The 17,038-nt window shown below is 33.6% G+C and overlaps 2 protein-coding genes and 1 long non-coding RNA gene across 3 annotated transcripts; 2 read left to right on the top strand and 1 right to left on the bottom strand.

Annotated features, from left to right (window-relative positions):
- The first annotated feature begins 60 nt into the window (after window positions 1-60).
- Window positions 61-4,744, top strand: LOC139996943 (dnaJ homolog subfamily B member 12). The gene is made up of 8 exons (XM_072021518.1): window positions 61-345; window positions 725-878; window positions 987-1,132; window positions 1,214-1,354; window positions 1,588-1,718; window positions 1,822-1,937; window positions 2,129-2,292; window positions 2,990-4,744. Exons 1-8 carry the CDS (start codon window positions 213-215, stop codon window positions 3,100-3,102), a joined length of 1,098 nt encoding a protein of 365 aa, XP_071877619.1. The 5' UTR covers window positions 61-212; the 3' UTR covers window positions 3,103-4,744.
- Window positions 3,787-6,302, bottom strand: LOC139996960 (uncharacterized). Its single transcript, XR_011802452.1, has 3 exons — window positions 6,106-6,302; window positions 5,425-5,997; window positions 3,787-5,251 (listed from the first exon to the last, which is right to left on the bottom strand). It is a non-coding gene; the product is annotated as an uncharacterized lncRNA (long non-coding RNA).
- On the top strand, window positions 5,874-11,303 carry LOC139996958 (heparan-alpha-glucosaminide N-acetyltransferase). The gene is made up of 12 exons (XM_072021538.1): window positions 5,874-6,014; window positions 6,618-6,746; window positions 8,001-8,134; window positions 8,231-8,346; window positions 8,628-8,793; window positions 8,882-9,086; window positions 9,314-9,481; window positions 9,605-9,726; window positions 9,795-9,955; window positions 10,229-10,403; window positions 10,478-10,590; window positions 10,934-11,303. The coding sequence occupies exons 2-12, from the start codon at window positions 6,624-6,626 to the stop codon at window positions 11,113-11,115; spliced, it is 1,665 nt and encodes a 554-aa protein (XP_071877639.1). The 5' UTR covers window positions 5,874-6,014; window positions 6,618-6,623; the 3' UTR covers window positions 11,116-11,303.
- The last annotated feature ends 5,735 nt before the right edge of the window (window positions 11,304-17,038 follow it).

A 17,038-nucleotide genomic window follows, 5' to 3' on the forward strand; every position in this document is an offset into this window, starting at 1 on the left:
AATAATTATTATATTATAAGTAGCGCCTGTGAAATGTGTCGTCACCTCCAGTATATGTAGGGATGGTAGTAGAATGCCCTACTTCATAGCGTGTTCATGACGCAACTTGTTAAATTGCTATGGTGGAGAATTAGTGTATAATTAAATCTATTTACTATTCTGCTCCGTCATTGTGTTTAAGGTAAAGTTTAATTCGGCCTTTAAGAAAAATCATGGATAGCAATAAAGATGAGGCTGAGCGGTGTATAGAATTCGCAGAACGATATCTACGGGAGAAAAGATACGAAGAGGCGGAAAAATTTGTACGTAAAGCACAGAAACTTTACCCAACAAAAAAAGCAGAAGGTAAAGTGGGAAAAACCCACGTCAGCTTTTATAAAATAGCTTAATCAATTCTTAGTTATCCTTTACTTTATTTACATCTAACCACTAAATTATTGACATTATTTACACTATATAACATTTTGGAAGAGATCCCTGCTGTATTTTTGGTTTCAAAGATTGTCATTTTTTTAAAAAGATTATTTTAATGTTTATATTGAATTCTTTAAGAAATATGGTTTCTATAGTTGCATAAAAATAAAACTTTTCATTCACCTTGAATCGTGTGTGTCTGAATATTGATCAAGAGAAAAATGTAGTATGAGTAAGCAGAAAATTAAGAGTTTAAGTGAAATTTGTATAACTATATAGTATTTTCTTGTAATTAATGATATATTCACAGATGTATTGGCAAAAGTGACAATGATGTCAACACAAAATCAACAAAAGTCTGAATCTGAACCTACAGTTAGGAAACGTCAAACTGCACATAAAGAAACTACATATACTCAAGCTTCTAATGATTATACAAAGGAACAGCTTGAACATATTAAAAGGTACTTGTGTCGAATAAAGTTCTAAAATCATCTTAATAAAAATTTTGAGATATAATAATAAGATTTGTTATTTTATCATTAATATTGTTGTAATTCAATTATTTGTAGAATCAAGAAATGCAAAGATTATTATGAAATTTTGTGTATAAGTAAAGATGCAACTGATAGTGATATTAAGAAGGCATATAAAAAATTGGCACTTCAATTACATCCAGATAAAAATAAAGCACCAGGTGCTGCTGAAGCATTTAAAGGTAAATTAAAAAGGATAATTAAAGTATATTTGAGATAGATTTATTATGACATATAGTATTATTTATATATATTGTGTTTAGCCATTGGAAATGCTGTCGCTATACTCACTGATGTGGAAAAAAGAAAGCAGTATGACATGTATGGCCCTGAGGAGGAAAGAATGCAAAATGCTCAAGCTCACCAAAATCATCCACATTACAATTATACAAGGGGATTTGAAGGTACATATTATAATATCTTTTGTCCAATATTTATCTTTTTATCATAATTACCTATCATATATTTACTAGATACATTTATCACCATTTATTATTAAAATTTATTATTAAGTTTGTAACAGAGATTGTAATAAGCTTTAAGCCTAACTATGATAAACAAAGAACAATAATAATAATAGTAATAATTTATCAATATTATACTTATCAATATATACTGATTAAATAATTTTTTCTAGCTGATATAACAGCAGAAGAATTGTTCAGTATGTTCTTTGGAGGTGGATTCCCACAGCAAGAATTTTATTTGAGACGCTCTGGAAGGTGGGCGAGACAACAAGAAGCACAAACTCAACATGTTCATTCTCAGGTATGAAGGAAAAATATAGTAATTTAATATATTTAAAATATAGTAATTACAATTTCTTTTTCAATCAAATCATGTTGTTTTAAATAAATATTATAATTTTTAGCAACCAAATGGATATACCACATTCCTTCAAATGTTGCCTGTGCTGTTATTAATATTATTAACTATGATGAGCAGTTTCTTTATATCAGATCCTGTATATAGCTTACATTCTAACGCGTAAGTGTATTCATAATTTGCGACAAATACATTTATGACAAATAATGACGAATAAATTAGTTTTAATTGATAATTTTATGGAATGTTTCAATTTTACGCTTTATTTTTTGGCTTCTATCTCTGGTATATTTTAAAGAGAACGATTGACTTGTATAAATGCGATTATATGCAAATTTTAAATTTGTGCACAGAAAATATTCTGTATTGAGAACAACTCAAGGATTAAAGGTGCCCTACTATGTGAAAGAAAACTTTCATACTGAATATCAAGGCAGTTTACGTAGGCTAGAAATTTCTGTTGAAGAAGAGTACCTGCATAATTTGAGACATGCCTGTTTTAGAGAGAAAAATTATAGTAAGTATTTTACTCAATTGATTATTAAATGTCCCAGAGTAGCAAACTACGTGTAGTTCTTAGAAATGACAGTCTGTCACACAAGAGTATGCCGACGATATCTCTACAAACATTAATTTGTTTGTGATAAATTTAGTATGGATCAAAAGTACAACTATTTTGTTTTTATTTAATAATGGATCCAATTTCCTCCATTATCGATTATAGCCTGATATCGTTTCGGTATGCTTTCTATTAATTTTTTGACGTACGGGACTGGTTGTGAACTCCATGTTCTTCGAACGCGAGCTATTGAGATTCTTATCTTTAATATGCGTTCTCCCTTTAGTTTGTTTTTCATTGAGGACTACATATTTTCTATAGGACTTGCATTAGATGATTGTGGTGGCCAGCCCAACACAATGAAAACAAAAAGATCGCTTCAAAATATATTGCATACGCAGTACTCATTTTTCAGATATATATGTTGTATTTCTATTCATTGTCATAAAAGGTACTAAGACCAAGACATTGTAAACCACTGCGTATTTCAAAAGACTGTATAAGTTTAGATTGTTACACTTTTCCTCACATTAGGTATCAATTTTTGTAGATATCACCGGTATACTTTTGTGTGACAGACTGTAAAAAAAGACTTAACTTAATAGTCAAAGGATATATCTTTATACTTTGGATATATCGTTTCTTTAATCCTTAGGGGAAACGATGATGTGGAAAGCAAGAAACTTTGGAGATCAAGAATTATTTTCTAAAGCTAAAAATATCCAAATGCCCTCATGTAAGAGGGTACAAGATTTGCAAGGCACATAACGGCGCAACGTTTTTGAATAGAATTTTGTTGTAGATAAGTGTATATTGTATTTACACGTGTGTAGTTACTATTGGATGAAATGAAGAATATCAAGTATAATACCTGTGTGTAATATATTCTATATATTCGCATCAAAATTTATAAATGATATTCTTCTTGATTCGCCATGAAATTTTATATAGACCACTTAAGCTGTTTGTTCCAACTTAAATTGTAAATTAATACAGAATTGATTTTAATAGCACGTATGAGGAATTCCAAAATACAATATTAATATCATATTTAATTTAGTTAATCTAACATATTTCTTAAATTCTTTAGACTGAACGCTGCAATTTTATAATATAATCTAATATATCCAATATGTTGATTAATTTATATGCATTGTTAATCAGAATTATTTATGTACCATCGCTACGACATGCAGAGGAACAGCTGGGTGGCATAGTTAGTGGAAAACATTAATTTTGAAGATTTAGAAGTATTTCCAATTATTTATAAACATCGATTAATATTTGGCAGCTAATAATTTATTTGAAATCTTGCTGTACCATTTATTGGGTATAATAATAGATGTTAGTGTGTGATGATTTTGACGATTTTGATAAATATATTATTACAATATTAAAATTGCTTGTACACGAAAAGGATCTAGATAATAAAGGTAAAAAATTCGTTAAATGTGGAAACAAAAGAATATAAATTATACAATGTACACTAAGATCATTAACGTTAGGAAGAAATGGATGAAATTATTACATGCATTTGTTTTAGGCAAGGAAAAATTGGGAATAGGAAACACAAAATTTAAGAAATGCATACCCACTTTATAAGGCCTAAGTTATATTTCCGGTAATAGCGAAATTTGTGTGAACCCCCTTTTTCTTTTGTATAAAATCCAATCCTTTTCGCAGTATTACATAATGTCGACGATTACTATTATTAATATAAAGAATTATTCATGTCAAAAATTCCACAGACACAATATTATACTAGTTACATTCCTTCTGTTACTATGAAAAATACACGACACATTGCAAGCAAACAAAAAACCTAATGTTCGTATATTATCATATATATCTATTCGTATATTATCTTTCTCTTGTAAAATGAATATAGTTGAAGCTAAAGAGAGAAAAGCATTAGTTCTGCATGAATTTATTGTTACATATGGCGAATTGTAATAAATAATCTTGATGGAGTCGCAGTCATTGAATCATACACATCATCACATCGTAAATATTTATATGGATGTAAATCTGAAGAAAAAGGAATTTTGAACAAGCTAAACAAGTGGCCATATATGTCTGCTGTTGTTTATAAATTGTAATGTACATGGATAACACGAGATAGATGACCAATATACTCATTTTAAGGAAAAGGTTTATTTGTGTGACATTGAAAGTTTTTCGATACTAATTGTTATCTTTGTAAATGATTAAAGAATGACTACATTTATGAACTTATGGATCTCGAAACGTTTATGCTGATCAGTCTATCGAACTGCACATATCAAATTTGTTTTATAATTTGCTCAGCTCGTATGTATTTAATAGCACATATTTGATTGAATCATTACATGATGTTATATGTATGTCAAAGTATTTTAATTAGCTTCAAAATAAAGGAACTTGAAAATTACGATCTTTCCCATTTATGCACGTCCATGCATTATTAATTATGCATTAATGCTTTCCATTAGTTTGGGAGTACCAACCTTTTTAAATTAGACGATCATTGGAATAATCTACAAAAATTCGTTATGCATCGAATATTAAGTGCATGTTCCATGTTATATCTCATCCGCGATTGTATTATTATCGACATATCTATCAATTAATCAATTAAATTTATCAGCAATTGTGATAACACGAATAAATACTTTTACCTATACTTCAAATAATATTCCTGATAATAGTATAGGAATCAAGTGACCTCAATGATTTCATTCAATTTAAGTTCATCGCATGCTAAGGCTTTATCGATTTTCATACGTTTCAAGTCCCTTTTATCGAGTTCTCCAATTCAGGTCAATGTGTATGTCGATTTTCACCTGTCCAAGGTTGCCTATCTCCGATTGTATGATTCCAGAATGATGTTGCTTCACGTTTCGCTATACATTTTTTCATTCGATCCCGTTAAACTCAGCTGAAAAAAGCGGAAGCCAGGAAGAGAAAATCTCCTCTGCGTATAAATCGATTTTTCGTATTGTGTCTTCTCGCATAGCGCCAAATTATTTCAATTTCAATCGAACCGTATTAGAAAGTACTAAAAACCGCTACTCAATTGCACCGATCATAGAATTTCATAAAATATCCTACAAAAAGTTCCGTTAGATGGAACATCTGTTACGAACGAGAATTACATCGATCTCGCAGACCATAAGGCGTTGAACGATGATCGGTAAACACGTTCCAAAGTCCGTCGGATAAAAAGTCTGTTTCAAGGCGGCCGATACTGTATGCAGGAGATCGCGATGGCTCGGTTAGTGGCCAGGTAAAATTCCTGCTGAATGCCAGGTGAAATGTCAGTCGATGCACCCACGTGATTCGTGACGACTCGAGCCGGCTGTTTGTTCGCCACCACACGGCGCGATATTAAAAAGCTGTCGCACCACTCTCGTTCCAACTCGCGCCGATTAAACCGCGGCCGCGCAATATTTGATCGTGGAAACATTTGCTGACCGAACGTCGATATACATACGCATATGTGGTAATATACCGTTAGAGCGGCGATCATTATTGCGAATTATCCAGCTAGCTTATAATATACCTTGTATTAACTATTTTGCGCTGAGAAGCACCGATTGTTCTTTGCTTTTCGTCCCGTGACGACTGCTCGACATTTTTCCTTCCTGAGGTCCTACCATTTGTAATGCGCATCTACTTGTGATTCTGAAGAACAATACCAGGTATTTTATCTATTAATTTCTTATTTTTCTCTCTTTCTTTAAACGAAGTATATTTATGAATGTATTTAAACGTACTCTAGAAATTACTTACTTAATAGCGTGTCGGTTATCTCATAACGATACAATATTAGGCGAAAGACAGCGGTGAATTTCATCAATTAAATGCTCTTATCCATAGAATATCGATTCTTCTTAGATTAAATTTCTGCGATATCAACGACTTTAAAGTAACAATCTTATGTACATAAATATCAAATTATAGTTCGGAAATAATTTTTTTTTGACTTGTCAAGAAATTAATCAAGAAATTCAAATTTCATGGATTCAAGCGAAAATTCAAATATTTTCCTTCTTGTGCCGCGTAAAAATATTTTTATTTCATCTAGATACTTTATTATCATACCATAAATGGAGGAAGAACTCATGGTAAAAATTCGGTTTTTAGCGTTCCACTTTCCCGGTCGCCGTATATGGAACGTGTTGTAAACATTTCTCCCAAATTAAGGATGCGTGTTAAATCTAGCCATCAGCCGTGATTCCTCGCGCGACTTTCGAAGCGTGCACCACGAGTTGTTCTTTATCCAGCGTTTATTCTCTATTCAGCGTGACATGGAGACAATGGACGAGTGGATCTGTGACCAGGACACCCTTGGATACGACGAGGCTTGTATCAACTTACGCACAGACGATTCGAACGCCTGGCTCTACTTGCTTTCCGCGGATTGCGCGCTGGTGAGTCACGCAAGGACACGCTCTTTTTATGTTTTTTCGTGCTTTGCATACTTTTGCCTGATTCTGTGCGATACCGTTTCCTACGAATATTCCAAGAACGCGTTCAAATGTTGATTGGAGTCACAGGTAACCATGATTATTGGTTAACTTTGAAGTTAAGTTTATACATTTACAAATTTAAATACGCGAACACATGGAAAACATTTATAGTAAATTAATCGTCGTAATATTTACAGAATGAAAAAAGTCGGTATTGGGGTTCCACTTTCCTAATTGCGCTCAGCAAAATATTAATTTGCATAAAAATCTACCGTTCAGTAATATATTTTTTACGATACAGACGAAGAAGTTAACCCTAACGCTTCAACTTTCAATTGTGAATACCAACCGCCAACCCCAACTTATTCTCATCATACTTGCAAGTTTTTAATACTTTACCGACTGATAGCCGATTAATTGGTATTTTGTCGCCGACGCTTACCGACCGATATCCTATTAATCAGCTTTTTGTCGCCGACAATCTTTCTCATTATCTGAGCAGTAATTTGTTATTTAGTACTAAGATACCTTGCTCGGTTGCGTTAGTTGCGTTGCTTTGTAAGCTTCCACAGTTTTATAGCAATTTGAAAAACTTACCGTTCGCGATGAACGAAAAGAATGGTGTTGGAGAATCTAAACCGAAACAGAGCAGGTGCCAGGGAGAATCTGCGCCTAAGCTGTCGGTCGGACATGCGTATGCTGTTGAACCACTAGTGGTCAGTAAAGTGTTAACTGTCAGATTTTAAAAAGTAGAGTGCCGCACATCGGTGGTGCTTGAGATGCACACTTGAGCGTTGAGGGTTAGTTTTCTTTTTCTTTCATTCTTCGAATCCATTTTCATTTTCGATTTATTATGTCGTAACGTTACACGAGTGAAATAATTTATTGGTGCGATACTTATGATATACAGAATGAATTAATAAATGCAGTTAGTTCGATAACCTTTTAATGTTGGAATTTTGAAATTAATCAACTTCTTTAATCGAGATATATTCTTCGAATCCTTTTTCATTTTAGATTTATTATGTCGTACCGTTACACGAAAGAAATAATTTATTGGTGCGATACTTGTGGTATACAGGATGAATTAATAAATGCAGTTAGTTCGATAACCTCTTAATGTTGGAATTTTGAAATTAATCAACTTCTTTAATCTAGATCTATATTTTTCTCTATAAAAATGTAGTCATACCACAGAGAATAATCTCGTTACAGTGTCCATATACTAGGATTAAGCAGATCGTAGTAAATTGGACTTCCAGCGTGACGATCGATACTATTCGATCCGTGAGCTTGAGAGTATTGGATGCCGAGGATCCCAATGAATTTATATCAGCTAAAAATACCAGGTACATTTGGTTGACCGAAAAAAGTATCACGATTCAACTTGTCTTAAAGTTAACGCCGTCCAGCTTTATACGATTTACATTTTTTTCACATTTCAGCAACGTCATCTGTGAGCTGACTCCGAACCTTGGACAGTTCGGTGTGTACGAACTTTCTATACTAAATCGAAGCTGCGACATAAAGGTTCTGAACGCGCCAACTTATCCTTATACAGGCAAGGCCCATGCATCAAATAGAATTTCTAATCAAAGTTGAAAAATAACCAGTAATTGTTATATGTATAAATCTGTGTTTAGACTTTATCCAGATCTTATTTATTTGTATCGCAATATCAGATTCGTTCGATGATTATAAATATTTACCGAATGGTTGTAGATAACAGTCATGTTATATCTGACTTAATTTATTAAGATGTACGATAGTAACTTGATTGTAGAACAGATTACAGCTAAATAGTGTTTAACAATCTTGTTGATAGAAATGTAATTTTTTCAGAGCTTCATGTTATTTTTGGAGTATTGTTACTCGTTCTATTTGGTCTGTCTGGCTTGAAATCACTGTGGCACGTATGCAGGAAGAAATATATGAAAAGTCAGGTGGATGATGGCGCGATGAAGCAACCCGCGAAACGTCGAGTGAAGGCGATCGACACGGTGCGGGGGTAAATGTTTCTATTCTATTTATTTCTCTTTTAATAAAATCGCTCTTCACAAAATATTATAGTATTTAAGAAAAGTTTAATGTTATAGGGCCAGTACGTTGTTGATGATATTCGTGAACGACGGATCGGGTGGATATAGGACTCTTGGTCATGCGACTTGGAACGGATTACTTCCGGGAGATTTGTTGTTCCCTTGCTTTATGTGGATCATGGGCGTGTGTATCCCCATAGCGATGTCCAGTCAGATGAAGCGTATGACGCCGAAACACCAGATATTATATGGAATCGTCAAAGTAATTGATAACAATTTCACAGATAAATATAAAATTTAATTTGCATTGAAACAGTTACGGAGGAAAATATAGGATGTAATTTGCATTCGGACAGTTGCAGAGAAAAACTGGTAGAATGTAATTTGCATTTAAACAGTTGTAGTAGGAAATATCGAATTTATGCAAATTAAAATTTTTACTTTGTATTTCAATCTTAATTTATTTATATTTTACTTTTTATATGGCAGAGGAGCATACTTTTATTTCTAATCGGGTTGTCTCTGAATACGGTGAGCACAGGTGGCCAGCTTGAAACCATTCGCATATTCGGTGTTCTGCAACGATTCGGTATAACTTATTTCGTTGTCGCTCTGTTATATTTCCTTTTAATGTCAAGGAGACCAAGCAAGATACAAGTAAGTGTATACATACTTCTAAATGAAAATTTTCTGTATGTATCTCCCTGTAAAAGTATCAAATATTTTTATTATATCTTCTGGGAAACATTGATTTACAAAATATTTCTTTTTCATTCATAGTCTCCAATGTTACGAGAAGTGCAAGATTTTCTTCTACTTCTACCTCAGTGGTGCGTGATGCTCGTGATTGTGGTCGTTCATTGCGTCATAACATTCTGCTTAAACGTTCCAGGATGTCCCACGTATGTACGTATGATTTAATGAATGACAATTGTGTTTTTACGAAAGCATCAAAAGCGATTATTCTTAGTGGATATCTTGGTCCCGGTGGTCTTCACGACGACGCGAAATACTTTGACTGTGTGGGCGGTGCAGCAGGCTACATTGATAGAACGATACTTAAAGAAGCTCATTTGCACCATTCAGCTACGGTTTATAAATCTGGACCGTACGATCCTGAAGGAATTCTGGGTAATCACTGTCTTCCATTAAAGTACTGTGAAAATTTATTCGGCGGATTTTCAATTGTTATCTTAACTTTTCTTTTCCAAAATCTCACACTGCACAAATTTATTTAAATTTATTAGGAAGAATTTTTAACTTCTTTCCAATTTTATTTTTCAGAGAGATAAAATTCACAGTTCCATAATAACATACTTCACGTGGAAATGAATATTATTCATTCGACATCTTTTTTTTTCGGCATTTCTAAGTAATTATTTTCAAAATACTATGTTTATCAAGGTACCCTCACAGCGGCATTCCAAGTCTTTCTTGGCCTACACGCTGGCATAATCATGATGACTTACAAAGACTGGAAAGAACGTGTAGTCAGATGGTTAGCATGGGCTGCATTCTTCGGTTGCGTAGGATGTGTTCTTCATTTTACCAACGTAATTCCTGTCAACAAAAAATTATGGTACGTTTCCAAAAAAGGACAACGTCGTATCAATTACATTATAAAACAGTATTTATTTGCTATTATATATGCAGGTCACTGTCATTCGTATTCGTAACCACGTCTTTTTCCTTGGCTTTCCTTTCTGCTTGTTACTTGCTCGTAGATGTCGTCAAGGTTTGGAACGGTGGACCTTTTCGTATTCCTGGTATGACTTTCACGAGATTACACAACCACTAAACAGGTTTCGCGCCAAATCGATTTAAGACCTGTTTGAAGAATTAATGCCACTGAGAAAAATGTAGTTTTCTAAACCATTATCGTTTTCGATACAGTATTTTACTAGCCAGCAGATATCAAATAGCTACTTTTCTAATTAACGATTCAAATGTACTATAACTTATATATAAATTTTAAACAGCGGCAATAAACGTTTTATTAGATTGTTAAAAGATAGCATTAAGAAAAATTCAGGTTGGCGCGCAACCTGTTTACTGTTTCAACACTCTTTTGCAATAAATGTAAAAACGATTATATTCGATTATTCGTAGGTATGAATGGTTTACTGCTGTACGTTGGCCACATGGTGTGCTATCAAAACTTCCCTTTCCATTGGAGCATCGGTAGCATGGAGAGTCGAGCACTGCGTTTATTCGAGGCTATTTGGGGTACTGGATTATGGTCAATTATTGCATACGTTATGCATGCAAAACGCAATTACATCAGCCTATGATAATATACGTTTAGCAACCTTCTACATGTATAACAGAAATTTTGTACATGATGCTTAAAAAAAAGATCAAAAAGGTTGCTATCCCATTTATTTATTTTCATTGAAAGAAAGATGATCGAAAGTTGTTACAAAAGGCAGCGAGGGGTAGACTGACTCGAAATGAGGTTTAAAGTAAACTCTACAAATAATTTATTTTGCACAGTTTACATAAATATAGCACAATGATTGATCGAGGTAACATGATGGTATTCGACACGAATACACTTCACGTTGATTCCTCTTCATCTCGAACGATGAAACGGTTGAGCTATGCTGTACGACAGGTGTAACATGTATCGCTCCCGTCTATATATCGCGCGGAGGCGGGCGACCTCTTCCTCGTTAAAAAACGGATGGCAGCGGGCACTTTCGAATTTCCGCTCGGCCGTCAAGCAACGCCTCGTTCGCCATCTCATTTCCTCGGTCCACCAGTACCGATTCTCACTATTAATAGGCACGGCGAATCGCATATCTCGGCAAAGGATCTTCACCTCTATGTTCACGCTTGTCTGTCCTCTACGGGCGTCACTGTTCCAGGCTGCGGTCAGGCTGAAATACCAAAAGCCGTAAAAATTTTCTTACATTTTACGAACTGATGAACTGAACATTTTCAAACCAGATAACTATAAGAATGTAAACACTAAGGAGCATACGTATATATGCGTACATCAACAAACATGATTTCTATAAGAAAATCTAGTATTTTAACAAATATTTTCAGAATGAACATATTGTTCATTATGATTTTAAAATGCGAATTTTAAGCACTATGGGAAGACAATTACAGAATTACAAATTGCTGTTACAGGCGAAATATAAAAAATTGTATGCTTATTCGTACTATGTAACAGTGCATATACGTAATCTTTCTACTTACTGTTCTATTAATAGTAATGTAAAATAAAATTAAAATATAGTCCATCAAATTTAATATATCCACCATGCAATAAGATTATGGTTAAATAGATAATTTCAAAAATTTTCTTACAAAAAGAGGTTATTGTATGATGCATTAAAAGCATATACTAAGATTAATCTTTGGAAAGCGAAGGTAATCTAACCTAAGAATTATGCACTAAATTTGAAACGTATGCGATGTATTGAAAGTTTTAAAAATTTCTTTTAAGTTTCAGATATTTAATTTAAATGAGAGATACATTAGTAAAACAGGAAATGAAATATATGTATTTACATTATAATTTTTAAACATATTCGTATTTTTAAACGTCATTAAGTAAATTTCTAAATAACTAAGAATATACTGCTTCTTATTAAATAGTTACGAATTGTTTTTATTAGCGAGAAGCTATTAAGCGATGGTTGACAAGTTGTATCGATATACCACAGGTTGACGAAGTATACCAGTAATAATTTAACAAAGCAAATTCTTCACCGCGATCTTCGAGAGAAATTCCTTGGAATTGGAATTGTTGTAACGAACGCAGCTGCATTTATAACATGCGACATAAGTACACTCTTTTATATACTAAGCTATTTGATTAATTCTAAGTATGTAAGGAATTTAAAAAGCTTTTAAAATCATATATTTATCATTGTACTTACTTCGAAATGTATGAGGTGGGTAGCTCGTGATATGTGCTGAAGGAAAACTAAAGTATAGTTAATAATATATTTATCAACAAATACTCTCGATGCACATTTGCATACAGCTTGCGATTAGAATTAGCGGTTCGCGCTTCGCGAATTACAACTTCTAGACGATGCGTTACAAGAGTTCGTAGCAACTTTCAACTATCAACTGACTTTCCGTCACGATGATACTACGGGGAAAACTATGATGGGGTGTGTCTAAGGATACGAGATCATCGGATTCGTCGAAGAAAATTTTCATTAGGAAAATTAAGGAAATTGACGTCGCTGTTGATTGGTTAATCTCTAGATTGGTGGTTGAGGAAGGGATGCTAACCGCCCTTGAGTACCGTTGTGCGAAAAGCAGATTTTCCGTATTTTCCCGTAGTAGATGATAGATTTAGGGACTGTTGGGATAATGACTATTTGTTCGTTTGAATGTGGCGATCCGTTAGGTTTCCGGGTTTTCCTTCTTACCATGTTTCTAATGGGATGGAAATCTATTATTTCAAATCTTGTACTTGTGTATTCTCGTGGGCACCTGTTCTCTGGCATTGCTGATTGATACTAGATGTTTACTTTAGACCTGACCCATCGGGCACTTAGGGTGTTTATTAGCCTCTTAATGAGGTCCGCGTCGTAAGGTTTACAATTTGGTAGGTAGGAAAGTCAGACTTTTCCAAGAAAGGCAAGTGTTGTTCAAGTCATAAACGGCAGGAAACGATTGAAAATGAAATACATTATTGCAAATATTTTTCCGGTATGAATTCTTCACTACCCATAGACTCAAATTGAACTCTTCTTATATAAATAACATGTTTTAGCTATTTCAGAAATTTGGTAGGAGGCTAAAACAGTCTTGGATGGACAGAATCATTTCAATAGCCAAAAAGAAACGTTAGGAGAATTGTATAAACATGAAGTTGGAGTTAATTGTAGATTTAGTATAGTTTAAGTTATTCTGCTGTAGATTTTTTTTTGGGCATTTTCATTTTTAGTTCTTTGAACCTTTTTTATTTCCTGTACTTTTGTAATCTTTTTTATTTAAATTAATCTTGTTTGTAATCTTTTATTTTTTAATTTTTTTTATTCAGTTCCAGTATTATTCAATAACCAAGTGAAATACAACAGCACACCTTACAGAATTCATATTTAGACAGAAATCGTTAACAAATTTTGAAGTACTGTGTAGAAGAAAATGATTAATACGTTAAAGATGAAAATTATCAACGATAAAGAAAGGACCCTAATGTTTGTAAGATATTATTTCATTGTAATTCTAGCAGTTGAATATAATTTTAAAGAAAAAAATAATTACTTAATGCAATGAAATTACTGAAGTGTAAAGTTATAAACAAAGTCTGATTTCTAATTGACAAACCTTTTGTATCTTGACGAAATAGAATCTATCAGCTATGAAAAGAAAAAAAAAAAAAAAACAGATTTTACAAGGTGTCTCCTTGAGCACTAAAAGCATCCGTTATCGACTTATCGCTCGTAATATACAAGATGAAAGTACTGTTTGCTCAGGAATGGAAAAATCTGTTTAATGCTCTTTGCTTTAAATGCCCTAATTTCATGCACGTTTACATCAACGGTTCTAAAAATGATAATCTTTACTGAAAATAAATCAATTAAACACGGATTCAGAAACGAGGATATACGCAAAGACTTAAAAGTACCAACAGTCAAAGAAGAAATTGGCAAATACGCAGAAAAACACAAGGGAAGAATGGCAACAAATCCAAACCAGTTGGCTGCTGAAGCGAGCAAAACTATCACAAAAAAAAAAAAGACTAAAGAGAAAACATCTCACAGATCTCGCAATACTATCAAGATTCTGATATCTCGGAGTCGCATTATCGAAGCCGTCCTGGAGTGCTATGGACAAGCTATCTGATTACGAAGATATTTTGAACACTACCGAGTAGTGGAATCATTCCACCTGGCCCTCCCAACGACAAACTCGCCATGAAGGACGAAGCAGCGCATTCCTTGCACAGTGCCAGCATGGTGACACCTCCCAGGAACAAACTAAGTCTAATGCTAGCCAATTCAGAGCGCAACTGCTCCACTGAAACAAGAGTTCAAGCAGGACAGTCCGTTTGATGCGGAACCAGCGGACGCTGTTGCACATAACGCAGCGATAATATCAAGAAAACAACTTAAGAACAATCCAGCACCGAATAGATATCGACACAGTAAACCAGGCTGGCTACAACCGCCAGCAGCTGTAAATTCTAATCAACTGGATCCAAACGTGAGGGTCACTATATAGCGGCCCCTTTTCCTAAGGCGGGAAGTTTGTTTATCTTTAATCTTAACAAACCAAAACAAGGTTGGCACTCCAAGGCACAACGATATGAGTCTCTCCCGATTCCAATCGATCGCGAGATCGAGCTTCGACGTCGACTGTTAATTGTGATGAAATTCGGTTAAATGGAAAGCTCCATATAATTTTAACAGGAACAAAAAGGTATTGTAAAGTGCATTCTTACCGAAACAAAGCATGAGAAAGACACGAAACAACTTACTATGGCGATACTTGTTCCGATAAGCCAAGGATGTATCTTGGCAGATGTTCTGTAAATTATCATAAAAAGAAATACAGAAAAAATATTTAAAAATATGTTCAAAGATGTAAATATATATAGATTATTAAAACATAGTGTTTTTTAAGTATTTTTGTATAAAATCATTTTATATTACTTACAGCACACTCGTCAAATACGCGCAATTATAATTTGTATAAAATTGTATTCTATAAAGAAACAAACACAAAAGTTTTTAGAAAAAAAAGCTCTTAAATTCTCTAAATAATTTCTTGTTGTCTGTGCACTGCTCTGTATGTTACTTAAGGAAATTATGGCATATAAAGTATTGTAACGGTCCCAATATCCAGGTTTCAATGAATAGGTTTTTTATTGCTCCTACAAATGAACATTACCAAAGTTAAAATGTGTATTATCATAGAACGAAGGATCCTATTTCCTGGAACAATATTTGGTACAATTTCTATTCAGTATCAACGATAAACAATTTATGGGTCTTTAGAATTATCGAAGATTTAGTAAAGAAATGGGATTGCGCAGCCCATAGGAATTAAAGGGTATACGTATATGTATACTGCTATACGTACGTATACTATAAATGATATGTAAATGCCTTAGGTAATCTTTAAGCGAATTATCGAAACTATTGCAGCCCTACATAATTTTGAACGAAATTTTATGTTATACATAGATAGCGAATTTTCAGGTATTTATATATGTATAATAGAAAAATGCTAAAATTTCTGAGGAAATTGACAGACACGTAGGACAATATACATCGTTGAACAGAATATCCTTTATTTATTTTATAATTTGTCCTGCTCTAGGATAGTCATTATAGCGAGACACACAGTCGAATAGCGAGCGCAGAGTCGGATAGTAACATTGAGCGAGCGACGATTAAGACCGGCAGATACTATCTCTGTACTTACCTTTAAAGTGATTTGAATAGACACTGATTATTACAATTTAATCAGTCGTCTGTTTAATAAGCCAACACGTATTATTGAGATATGTGTAATTCTGTGCGCTACACGATATTAACCGCATAGTAGTGACACGCATATATGAGTACGAGTGTGTGTGGGAGTACGTTCGTGCCTAACGCGTGGTAAAACAGAAGAATGCAGCTGTCTGTATGCATGGTGATGAAAAATATGGCGAGAGAAAAAGAGTGATGAGACGCGTGCAGTGTCTATCTACGAATATCTTGTAAATCACATGTTAAAAAAATATGAAACTATTTTAATATCATTTCTACTCAATGTGTAATGTGTGTGTTCTTATACATTTATTCTGGGGACTAAGATCCACAACTCTCAACACGAAGCACAAAGTGTAAATTGCACTTAATCCTGTAACTGGTTATTAAGAAAACAAGTGGGTTAATACTGCACTGCAGAAGAAAGGATTTTCTTTGAGGGACCTATCGAATGCTATGTACGGTATTCAATTTTGCCATGCTTATTTGGCTATATATAAAAAACATAGGATGCATATATGTAATATATGCAAAAATATATAAAATATGCAACATAAGATGTTTTTTTAGTTGATGATTTACAGCCGTAACTACCAATAGGTTATACACCACTCAATTGGAATCACAAGTTCAGTTTTATAACTGTTACAATATACAATAGATGAAATAAGTCCTCAATTGAAACTTGTTTCTTCAGTTTTGTATATCAGAATATAAAATTGTATAAATATCTATAGTTTGTTAATCGTATGGTATTATA

This window comes from Bombus fervidus, chromosome 19 (assembly GCF_041682495.2).
Source record: "Bombus fervidus isolate BK054 chromosome 19, iyBomFerv1, whole genome shotgun sequence".
Taxonomy (NCBI): Eukaryota; Metazoa; Arthropoda; class Insecta; order Hymenoptera; family Apidae; genus Bombus; species Bombus fervidus.

Excerpts from the sequence above, each read along its gene's own strand:
- LOC139996943 (XM_072021518.1), top strand. The coding sequence starts at position 213 with ATGGATAGCAATAAAGATGAGGCTGAGCGGTGTATAGAATTCGCAGAA. Across the intron at positions 1,355-1,587 it reads TTATACAAGGGGATTTGAAG|CTGATATAACAGCAGAAGAA; the intron begins GTACATATTATA and ends AATTTTTTCTAG. Across the intron at positions 1,938-2,128 it reads TATAGCTTACATTCTAACGC|AAAATATTCTGTATTGAGAA; the intron begins GTAAGTGTATTC and ends ATTTGTGCACAG.
- LOC139996958 (XM_072021538.1), top strand. The coding sequence starts at position 6,624 with ATGGAGACAATGGACGAGTGGATCTGTGACCAGGACACCCTTGGATAC. Across the intron at positions 9,956-10,228 it reads CGATCCTGAAGGAATTCTGG|GTACCCTCACAGCGGCATTC; the intron begins GTAATCACTGTC and ends ATGTTTATCAAG. Across the intron at positions 10,404-10,477 it reads CCTGTCAACAAAAAATTATG|GTCACTGTCATTCGTATTCG; the intron begins GTACGTTTCCAA and ends TTATATATGCAG.